Below are 12,121 nucleotides of genomic sequence, written 5' to 3' on the forward strand. Positions count from 1 at the left end.
GAACAGGAGCAGGACACCAGTTCAGATGGAACTGAACTGGTGGAATACCACACAGCGAACCTGGCAGCACAATCTGAAGGAGCCTGCACCCCTCCGCAGGGATCCTCAGACCTGCCTGGAGGCCAGAGTCTGACCCCTTTGGGTGGATGGCCTTAGAGCAGGAGCAGGACACCTGAGAACACTAGGGAAAGCTTGGGAGACACAGGGACGGGAGAAACAGACACAAGCCTGCAGAGGGAAGTGGGGGTAGGGGGTCTGTGCTCTCTTCCAGGGCAGGTTGGCCCAGGGTCCGCATTCACTCACCAGTTCAGATGGAATGTCAGTGGACAGGATCAGGGATTCCAGGCAGCCCAGGGTCGCAGCCCAGACAAAAGGGCCAAGGTGGGGGCAGGGCGGGATGGAATACCACACAGCGAACCTGGCAGCACAATCTGAAGGAGCCCGCACCCCTCCGCAGGAATCCTCAGACCTGCCAGTTCAGATGGAATGTCAGTGGACAGGATCAGGGATTCCAGGCAGCCCAGGGTCGCAGCCCAGACCACTAAACTACTTCTACATCCCCAGTGCCAACTCCAGACTAACTTAGGCGAGTGTGGAATGGAAAAACTGCTCTTATCACAATGCACTGGGATTAATTTTCCCTTACAAATTGCTCTCACTAAATGGTGACCTCCTTGAAAGTACGGGACCTGCTCTTCTAATTTAGTCTTCCTAGCCTAGGATACAAATATGGAGAAAGTGTTGAGTGAAAGTTCGCTGAGATAGTAGTTGAGCTGACGGATCTTGTGTAGAAATGTAACGTGAATAATGTAATTCATTCTAAAGGTGGAGCCATTGATGAGGATGCTCTGACTTTCACTTCTTGGCAGGAGGTGGATCTCCTTGACTGAATCTGACATATTCTGGAACACAACTGACACCGGCTGGGTGAAGGCAGCCTGGACTCTCTTCTCTGCCTGGTCCAATGGAGCTTGCATTTTTGTACACGAGCTGTCCAGAGTTGATGTCAAAACTATCCTAAATGTAAGGAAAAAAATACTGGTGCTGGAATCCCAAGCTTTGCACTCTCTGTGCAAATGCCCTATCACTAAGACCTCATTTTTAAACAGTCGTACTATATAACCCCAAACAACCTTGAGCCAGAGGTCTTCTGTATTTGAGTCCCAAGGATTGAGGTTGTAAGTGTATACCACCATACCAAGGATTGAGGTTGTTAGTGTATACCACTGTGCCAAGGGTTGAGGTTGTAAGTGTACACCACCATGCCAAGGGTTGAGGTTGTAAGTGTACACCACCATGCCAAGGGTTGAGGTTGTAAGTGTACACCACCATGCCAAGGGTTGAGGTTGTAAGTGTATACCACCATGTCAAGGGTTGAGGTTGTAAGTGTACACCACTGTGCCAAGGGTTGAGGTTGTAAGTGTGTACCACCATGCCAAGCTCTGGAGCAGCTTTCATGTCCTGGGTGTGAGCGGGATGAGTGAAATATGTCTTTTAAGGTAACATGAGAAAATGGATGGATCTGATGACAAATTCACTCAGGGCCTTCTCTAATCTGGTTCCTGCTCACCTAGCCACCTTCAGTCTTTGCTCATGCTCAATATAAATCCCTAGGCATGAAAGAATTTCATCTCTCCAAACCCTAGCAAAGCCTTTGAGCACACACCATTCCTCTCTTTCCACAATCTTCTTCCCTATGCTCTTGTCAAAGCACAAGCTATCTGCCAAAACCTTAGGTAAAATCAAAAGTCTATTCCTCAAGGCATGCATGGCTGTCCCCAGACCTTATCAGGAGCTTTCCCCCAACCTTAGACCTGGCCCTTCCCATCTTCTTTCTCTGGAGTCTTATGAGGGAGGGGGACTGGCCACCTCAGTGAAGACACTGAGTACCTTTGTTCTATCCTCTACTCTAAATGGCAGTTCTTGAGACATCAATGTGCCTATCTCCCCATACCCATCTCTTTGAGACAAGCTAGGTTATATGTGACTAGAAATATGGGCTTCACCATTGGCCATGCTTGGACTCTAATCCTAGTCTCCTGACTTCATGAGCCCTTCTTTCTACCTCCAAAAGAAAGTGCATGCAGCTGTCCTGACAATGAGAAGACCCTGGGGTCCTAATGCATTAGCTCTTGTTGACTCCCCATCATCCAGCACTGTTCAGATAGGACTTGTCAGACACATGTGCAGTTTTTCTCTTCACTGTCCTCAGCCAAAGCACTCTATTTATGATCTACTGCTATGCTATAAATGAAAATTAGCAGCCTTAACATAAGCATTTATTATATCACAATTTCCCATGGTTGGAAATCTGGGAGCAACTTTACCGCCCGGGTGGTCTTGGAGAAAAGCAGCCTTGTAAAGTTGCTGTCAAGATTTCACCAATTCACACCCACACTAACTGCAGCATTGTTGCTATTCACAGCAAAGAAAAGGCAGGAGCAACCCGAGCACTCATCAGACACTGAATGTGTAATCCGAATACAGCACACGTGTATGCACGCACATTAGTTAGCTCTCAAAGAGAAGCCAATTCTGGTATCCTGCAATATGAATGATTCTGGAGGACCTCATGCTAAGCGAAAGAAGGCAGGCCTCAAAGGACATATACTACATGACTCCATTTATAATAGGCACCTAGGATAGTCATATTCATGAAGACAGAGGAGAAGGGTGGTTACCATGAGTCTGGGAAGAAGGTAATGGGAATCTATGACATAATGGGTACACAGACCCAGTGTGGAAAGATGAAATAATTCTGGAGACGAATAGTATCACAGGGTAAAACCACCTTAAAAATGAACGAAGTAGCTAAAAGTAAACAAAGTAGTATCCATGTCTCCAAGGATAATCTATGTTTCTGTGTGTTCACATGGATGCAGGTAAATGAACATGTGGAGGAATATATGTACATTTATGTGTGGAAGCCAGTGGCCATCTTCAAATGGCATTCCTTGGGTGGCACCCACCCTGTTTTCTGAGACAAGGTCTCTTTAGGCTGGAGCTTTTTGTATTGGGCTAGAATGCTGGCCAGAGAGTCTTGGGGATCCACCTGTCTCTGCCACCCAGTGCTAAGTTTATAAACATATATAAATGCTACAGTTGGCTCTTTCTCTCATGGACTGGGTTCTGGGGAGCAAACTTGGGCTCTTATGCGGGCTCTTATGCTTGCTCTTATGCTTACTGATTGAGCCATCTCTCATGATCTTCAATAATAATTTTTACAAAACTATCCTCTAGGAAGGCAATCATCTCAGTTAAGCCTGAGTAAGCTGTTTCACTTCTGGGTTGTAATTTTTATCAGTTGTGCACTGGATACTGGACTCACTGTGCGCCCTCATCCCACTGGCAGCTAGATCATACTCAAAGTCTGGTACCTGTATCCTCCAGAGTGAGTCACTCAAAAGGGGGAGAGAGGTGAGATCATCTAAGACAGAAGTTGTCCTCCTCCTATAATCTAATCTGACTCCTACCAGGTCAACAGGGACCAACCTTGGTGTGGTGTAAGAGGAGAGCCCATTTGGGTACAAATACCTGCAGGTAGCAATCATGGAGGTCATTTTGACAGATGCCATACTTAGTTTTCTACTTCCCTGCTTTGTCTGTGAGACTATAAATATCTAATTCACCCACCTCATCACACCTGAGTGTCTCTAAGAAGACTGTCTAAATCTCTTGTTTTGTTTAGACTCTCTGCAGGTTCCCAATAACCACCCTTTGCTGTGTTCCAACCCTTTTTCGGCTGATTGTACAAGAAGATCTCACAAGGTACAGCTCCTGCTTGCCAATTCTGGGGTTCTCATATGAGGACCTTTATGCAAACTCACCTTTTCAACCTTACTCTTGCTCTCCGTGTTCCTCTGTTGGTCTTCCCATGACTCTCTCAAGTCACCTCTGCCTCTTTCTATGCCTTCTTGTGTCTCTTTGACACTATCTGCTGTCTTTCACATAAAACACTCCCCCATACCTTACATAAAGCCTTTAAAAACAATTTTGTTACTCCTCAAAATTTGTACTCAGAGAAAATGGAAAGGATTTAAGGCAATCCAAAAATTCGACATTTGAGGTAAACTTTATAGCACCATATACCATACCCTTAGCATTGTGTCTGTGACTTATGTCACAGAAATTATTAGATTTCCACTGACCATCTATAGAATGGAGTTGGTAGCTGAGGAGCTCTCATTTGCTTGGACTAACAAGCTCAACCACAGTATATACTACATCTCCTACCCCCAAATGAATGCAAGCCAGCTATTCCTGGGTATCTGTGTTTGGGGACAACACTCTGTGGATGACTCTTATCCTGGCAAATCCAAGGCAATGTCCACTAGTTGGGCAGAGATATTTGCTGGGCTACTGGGTGAATCCCCTCCTCGATCAGTAACTTACTGATCCCAACCACTGTCTCCCTTTTCTTTTCTTTTCCTTTCTTTTCTTTGCTTTTCTTTTCTTTTCTTTTCCAAGACGTACTCTTCATATGTTCTTATCTTCCTTAATCACACTCCCTGGTCATGAAATATCCAAAAGAAGGGAGTACTTACGTGATTTTGAGTGTATTCTTCTAAATATGAGAATCCATCCCATTTATTCATTTCTTGTGAATATCTCCACATTGTAATTCCGGCTAGAAGCAGTCCTTGGGTAATTCTTCAAGGCCAATAAGATGCTGCCTGGTAATACGAAGTAATTAAATTGAGTCAGTGGACTCCACCCGGGAAGACAAAAATGATTGAAAATGTATTTATACTTAGGATAATTTTTGAACTGAGAGACATGTTCACTATTTAATATCTCTGGAAATTTTACATCCAATATTCAAAATTGGGGGACTCTGAGAAGGCTATTTTTAATCTCTTAAGTTTTTATTGATTTATTACTTTGAGTTGGATCATTGCCTTGATTTCTTACAATCAGTTTGTTTATAGGTAAATTAATTTGGAAAATCCACTATTACACCCAATGATTACACCTATGATTCTATCCCGAATTCAGATAGTATAGGTTTGCTTTAATTACTTGCTTCTGCAAACCGTATCTGCAGAGAGAGGTTGAACCACATGGAAATGCTGTGGGACAGAAGGGGGTTTGTCCTCTAGTGTCTGTGGGACTCTCAACCTCTAGGGGGTAGAACTGTTCATGACGTAGATGGCTTTGTCTTCCTACTTGAGAAAGGTACAAGTTTCAAAGCCTGAGGCACTGTGTGACGGGTGGAGAGGCTCTCAACCCTGATGTGAGGGACAAGTGGAAGAGCCAGACAGGCCTGGAGCTCCACGAAGGCTATGGACAATCGGAAACAGTGAGTTGGTGTCCCAGGTCACCTCACCTGAGCCCTCTGCCCATCAGAGAGGATCACCTGCAGCAGTGACTCACCTCTCCCTGACACCTGCCCAACATTGCATGGGTTCTAGGGGACAATGGCAATGAAATGCCATTATCAAGTCTTCCTTTTAAAAGGCAGTCTCAGGTGATTACTTTTACATATACCTTGGCTTGCAAAGCAGCTTTTCTGATACCATAATTACTTTTGGGTAGCTGTGATAAGATATCTTGCAGAAAACAGAGAGGGGAGACTTACTCTGGCTCATAATTTGAGAGGGTCCAGTCATGGTCCCTAGGTCCCATGAGCTGGGAGAACATTATGACGGTGAGAGCTCATGACAGAAGAGATTCCATCATGACAAACACTCATGTTCAGATTGGTCTTCCTTTCTCAGACACACTGCCTTCTAGATGATTCTAGATTCAATCCAGTTGACAACGAGGATAAATACTCACAGCCACTCAAGGAAATTGTCTGTCATCTCAGAATAGCCTACCATGTATTTTTAGTTAAGCAGTAAAATCTGCAGCTATCTTGGCAGGATGTGGGGGTGAGTCTTTGAGTTTAATGATACAATTTAGTTCTCCAACCATGAACATTAATTAGAGAACTCCATGAAAATCTGTTGGCTATGAAAAGACAATACATAAAAATTAAAGGGAAAGGAGAGAAGAATATGAGAGGGAGGGCAAGAAAGAGGGCAGAGGAAAGAAGAAGGAGCTAGCAGGGAGAGCAAGCATGGAGCAGGAAACAAGAGTATGAGGCTCCCCCTCGTGGACACTGCTTTCTCTCCAGGTCGTCATCTGTAGCAATTCAAGAGGCTCGACAATCAAATCTGGATCTATGGGGAAAGCAAGCCCACCTTACGATGTGCAGGTAGGTAGCCTCTGCTAGCTGTGCACGGAGTTATCCATGTGCTTGGGAGTACAGGTTGGTGGGTACCCTGGCTGCGTAAATGATGCTCTGAGGCCATGGAATGATCTCTCTATCAGATTGTGGATGAAGAGGGCAATGTCCTGCCTCCAGGGAAAGAGGGGAATATTGCTGTCCGCATCAAACCCACCAGACCCTTCTGTTTCTTCAACTGCTATCTGGTAAGAGGTGGGGACCAGCTGTGAAAAATCACAGCAGTCATTGAATGAACACCCCTGAGAAGCACACTTTGTGAATATCTTCAGTTTAACCCTTGCAGTAACTGCATGAAGTTGGTAACTATAGTTATTGACCAGGAACGCTGTTGTTGATAAGGAAGCTACCAAAGTGGAATGGCTTTTCCAGTGTCACGTGACTAATATACAAGGTCAGAGGCTTTAGCAAGAGTGTGCTGAGAGTACAAACCCAGGACAACTTCCTTATGATAAAAAAGGATAGGGAAGATTAGGTTCAAGGAAGTGAAGGCTTTTATCAAAGAGCCAATTGCAAGTTTGTATGAATGCCAACTTTTCAGGATGTTTCTTTCTGGTTTGTTGACTGGTTTTGTATCCTGGATTTCAGCCCAAGATTCCAAATTAAGACAGTAATTCTCTCTCCTCTAGAAATGCTTTGGCTAGAGTCTCTTCAGACTCTTTTTTTATAAAACTCTCAAACCTGGATGTGCATCAGAAACACCCAAGAAGCTTCAACGATATGATGCCTACATACCACTTAAACCAATTCAACTAAATTTTTGAATGATGAGAGTCAGGCTCCTGGGTAATTCGAATGGGCAGTCAAGAACTGAGAACCACTTGTCACAGAGATACCAGGCCATTCATATACTAATCTGAATGAATGTGCATTTTAGAATCAGCTCGTCAAGATCCACAAAAACATTTGTTAACAATTTAATTGGATTTTGCATTGTCGGTAAATCAACCCAGAGAAATCTGACATTCTACCCATTCTTTCTAATTTCTTATACTACTTGTGTGTGTGTGTGTGTGTGTGTGTGTGTGTGTGTGTGTGTGTGTGTGCACATGATGCCAGGGCATATGTGTGGCAGTCAAAGGACAACTTGGGGAAAGTCAGTTCTCTCGTTTTGCCAGGTGGGTTTTTGGACTGAACTTTGTGGCACATACATGTACCCACCAATCTATTTCAGCAGCTCCTCCTCACTCTTTCTGTCTTTCCATTCGTTTATCTGTCCTCTAATGCTATATAAACTGATAAGACTTCTGTGTCTCTACCTTATAGATTTCTGCTAAGCTATATTCTTAGATATTCATTAATAGCTTACATCTTCCTCAAAATGTATTTTTGAGCGGAAATATAATTTACTTGTTAAAAAATGTGTCCATGGTAAGTGTACAGGCCAATAATTTCTGGCAACTATGTGCACCTATATGTGGTCACCACTGCAGTTAAGACAGGAACATTGTCATCATCTCTAAGTGTTCTGTGAGTTCCTTTACATTCAACCTTCTCTATCCCAAACCTCAGGCAATTGGTGAATTGTTGTTACTAGATAGCATTACATATACTAAATATTTACTATATACTTTATACAACAACTATACAGTCACTTTGTTTCCTTTCTAAAACCTATACATGGAGTCATAAGAGATCCATTTTTAAGTATCTTAAACTCAGGATAATTTATTTCCCAGTAACCATATTTTTGCATGAATTAGCATTTTTCTTTCTACTAACAAATAGTAACTTTTCTTTAATTTTTTTTTAATTTGGAATTGGGCTGGAGATATAGCTTTGCAAATAAAGCATGTGTCATGCAAGTGTCAGAATCTGAGTTTGAATCCTCAGAATCTACCAAAAACTGGACAGAATAGCATGAGCGTCTGAAATTCCAGCTCCGAAGAGAAGATGGACCCAGGAGAATCCCTGGAAGCTCACGGACCAGCAGCTAGCTGGTGCATGCAGTGCAAATAAACAATAAAGGACCTGTCTAAAACGAAGGAGAAGGAAAGGACTGACACCCAAAGCTGTCCTCAGACATCAACACATGTGCCATGACACTAATATGTACACATTCACATACCCCAATGTGTGCGTGCATGCATGCACACACACACACATACACACACGCAATTTTTAGAATCATAGCTTGACTTCTTCTTTACCCTTGCCTCCTGCCAGTGGGGTTTCAAGCCAACCCTTTACTTCCTGTCTTCTACTCTCAGCATATTCGCTTGTTCAGACCAGTTGCCGTGTGTGTGTGTGTGTGTGTGTGTGTGTGTGTCTTCCTTGAGTTAAACTCTTCCAAGGATGCTAGTGGGCATTTGCTCACCATCCCACCTGGAAACTTTCATCCAATTAAAAGAGAGGAAGTCACAAATCTGCAGCACTCCAGCCTCCTGCCCTACAGGGAATGAGCCTTGAGAATCAATAGACCACCTGTTGAAAGGTTGTTGGTCCTCAGTGTCAGATCCTCAGGCAGGGGCTAGCCTAAAGGGTTATGCCCAAATGATCCATCATGGTCTTCCCTTGTCTTCTAGGAAAATCCCGAGAAGACAGCCTCATCAGAGAAAGGAGACTTTTACATTACTGGGGACCAAGCCCACATGGACGAGGATGGCTACCTTTGGTTCTTAGGGAGAAATGATGACGTGATCAACTCTTCCAGGTCAAATAGGTTGCTCTTTTCTCTCCTTGAGGTTCTATAGGGGAAGGAAAGCCATTTGGAAGTTTCTTTTCTCTTCCAGCTACCGGATTGGGCCTGTTGAGGTAGAGAGTGTCCTTGCTGAGCATCCAGCTGTTCTTGAGTGTGCTGTGGTCAGCAGCCCAGACCCCATTCGGGGTGAGGTAAGTGGTCCAGGAAGAACATAACTGCATTGTTTCCTAGTTAATAGCACCCAAAGGAACAAGCAGGATTGCCAGGTCCCTCCTTCAATCTCAGCCCCACCCCTAGTACCACAAAGCTGAAGCCCCATCCTCAGTCACTCACTCCTTCTGATTAACCCACCTTTATTTATTTTTTTAAATATTTATTTATTTATTTATTTATTATGTATACAATATTCTGTGTGTATGTCTGCAGGCCAGAAGAGGGCACCAAACCCCATTGCCGATGGTTGTGAGCCACCATGTGGTTGCTGGGAGTTGAACTCAGGACCTCTGGAAGAACAGGCAATGCTCTTAACCTCTGAGCCATCTCTCCAGCCCCTTAACCCACCTTTAAATAATTAATACACTCTATGAAGATAAGATGGGAAAATACAAAGCGTAGTTTCACTTGGACATCAGACAGTCCAAATGAGGCTGATGATTGGGCAGGAGATCTCAGTGGAAGGGAAAAGAGACTGCCATTAACCCTCTCCAGTATGGAAAAAAGGGTTCATCTGTTTCAGATAAAGACCTTGCAAGCTCACCAGGCAAGGTTGATGAGGACTGTAGTTGGAAGGGATGGCTAACTTGAGAGATAACAGAATGTTTCTACGTGGCCTTGATATATTAGAAGGATGAGACAAATTTAATGGGCTTTCACAGCACAAAGGCAAACCCCTTTTCTGTGGGTTCTAAGAGAAGGAAAAGAATAGATCCTAGGCACTGCTGTGCCTACCATACCCGACAGAAACAATCCAAAGGGGAAAGACTTATCTGGGTTCACAATGTCAGGGGGTTTGGTCCTTCACGATGGGAAAGGAAAAGCAGAGAAAGGAAGTTCATAGTTTGATGGGGGTGGAGTGCAAGTGTGTGGTAGAAGTTGTTCATATTATAGCAGGCCAGGGAGTAGACATCCAGGCAGGAACCAAGGACCCAACATAACCTTCAAAGACCCAGTCCTGGTGACCCACTTCCACTAGCTAGGCTGCACCTCCCAAAGTTTTCAGAATCTCCCAAAATAGGGCCAGGAGCTCAGGAACGAGCATTCAAACCATGTGTGGCAGACAGTTCAGATTCAAACGTGAGCTGTGGTTGCCACATAATGCTAGTAGTGCAAACTAGTTACTCTGGAAAGTTGGAGTAATAGCAATTCTGTATTCTCGGAAACATTAGGGCCAGCAGTTCTCAAAGTCTGGTCCCCAGATGATTCATGGTTGTCAAATTCAAGTTCTGGTTTGAAATACCGACTTTTAGACTTCAAGTCAGATTTGCTGGATCATATTGACTGGAGAGGGGTCCAGATCGCCCGCTTTGGCCTGAAGCCCTTTGCTGAGTGATTCCCCCTTAAAATTTGAGTTTGGTATACGAAGAGGAAGTGTGACTCTCATGAACGTGCTGGAGAAATCACACCTGGCAAGGAACACACGGTTCTGAACATTGTGGATTAACTAGAGTGTTGATAAGCAGACACCCTCACGTTATTCCACGGAGAGGGCCTGGAACACGGTGTGCACATACCAGGTGCTCAGTAGTACACTGTCACAGTGCTCACGACCAGAGACAGCTCTGCCTGAAGGCCAGGCTCGTCTGGACACAAAATGATAGTGAGCTTACACCTCTGGGAAGTGTGCAAGGACAACCACCCCTTCACAAAAAAAGAGTTAGTACAGTTTATTGCTGGTGAGACCCGCAACCAAGTGGCCTTTTAAGCTCTTCCACTGATATCAGAAACCACTTTATTTTTGAGACTGTGATATAATTACAAATTTTCTCCCTTTCCTTTCTTCCCTCCAAACCCTTCTAGACCTCTCTCAAATTTGTGACCTCTTTTTTTCACTAACTGTTATTACATGTATATATGTATGTACATATATATTCCTAAATATAACCAGTTCAGTCTTTTTTTAAATTGTTTTTTATTTTTTATTTTTTATATGATTTTTTATATTTAAAAATTTCCATCTCCTCTCCTCCTTCTCCCCCTTCCTTCCCCTTCCCTCCACCTATACCCCCCCCTCCCTTCCTCTCCAGGCCAAGGAGCCATCGGGGTTCCCTACTCTATGTTAAGACCAAGGTCCTCCCAACTCCCCCCAGGTCCAGGAAGGTGATCAACCAAACTGAGAAGGCTCCCACAGAGCCTGTCCATGCAGAAGAATCAAAGCCCAGCGCCATTGTCCTTGGCTTCTCAGTCATCCTCCACCATTGGCCACATTCAGAGAGTCCAGTTTGGTCGCATGTTCCATCAGTCCCATTCCAACTGGAGTTGGTGATCTGTTAGTTCTGTCCCACCGTCTCCATGGGTGAACCCACCCCTCACGGTCCTGACTTTCTTTCTCATGTTCTCCCTCCTTCTGCTCCTCAACAGGACCTTGGGAGCTCAGTCCAGTGCTCCAATGTGGGGCTCAGTCATTTTCTTCATCTATTGCCAGGTGGAGGTTCTATGGTGATATGCAAGAAATTCATCAGTATGGCTATAGGAACTGGCCTTTTCAGGCTCTCTCTCCTCAGCTGCCCAAGGAACAAGCTGGGGGCGTCTCCCTGGAAACCCGGGAACCCCTCTAGAGTCAAGTCTCTTGACAACCCTCAGATGGCTCCCTTAATTAAAATATATGCTTCCCTGCTCCCATATCCACCCTTCCTGTATCCCAAGCATCCCATTCCTCCGAGCTCCCCCCATTTTCCCCTTCACGCTTTTCTCTCTTCATCTTCCCTTGGCCCCGTCTCGCCCCACCCTCAAGTTCCCAATTTTTGCCCGGCGATCGTGTCTACTTCCAATATCCAGGAGGATTGCTATATGTTTTTCTTTGGGTTCACCTTCTTATTATCTTCTCAAGGATCCCAAATTATAGGCTCGGTGTCCTTTAATTATGGCTAGAAACCGATTATGAGTGAGTACATCCCATGTTCATCTTTTTGGGTCTGGGTTACCTCACTCAGAATAGTGTTTTCTATTTCCATCCATTTGCATGCAAAATTCAAGATGTCATTGTTTTATATCGCTGAGTAGTATTCAACATGTATATATTCCACAGTTTCTTC

The 12,121-nt window shown here is 44.3% G+C and overlaps 1 protein-coding gene across 5 annotated transcripts in view; it reads left to right on the forward strand.

Annotated features, from left to right (window-relative positions):
* The window catches only part of Acsm5 (acyl-CoA synthetase medium chain family member 5), a 47,914-nt gene that overhangs the window by 32,322 nt on the left and 3,471 nt on the right, over window positions 1-12,121 (forward strand). For all 5 annotated transcript variants that reach the window (XM_038334834.1, XM_038334825.1, XM_038334847.1 and 2 more), the window contains 7 exons: window positions 870-1,023; window positions 3,689-3,768; window positions 5,176-5,299; window positions 6,119-6,199; window positions 6,316-6,417; window positions 8,755-8,882; window positions 8,962-9,061. In XM_038334834.1, coding sequence (XP_038190762.1) covers window positions 870-1,023; window positions 3,689-3,768; window positions 5,176-5,299; window positions 6,119-6,199; window positions 6,316-6,417; window positions 8,755-8,882; window positions 8,962-9,061 — 769 coding nt within the window. The remainder of the gene's footprint in view (window positions 1-869; window positions 1,024-3,688; window positions 3,769-5,175; window positions 5,300-6,118; window positions 6,200-6,315; window positions 6,418-8,754; window positions 8,883-8,961; window positions 9,062-12,121) is intronic.

Source organism: Arvicola amphibius, chromosome 1 (assembly GCF_903992535.2).
Source record: "Arvicola amphibius chromosome 1, mArvAmp1.2, whole genome shotgun sequence".
NCBI lineage: Eukaryota > Metazoa > Chordata > Mammalia > Rodentia > Cricetidae > Arvicola > Arvicola amphibius.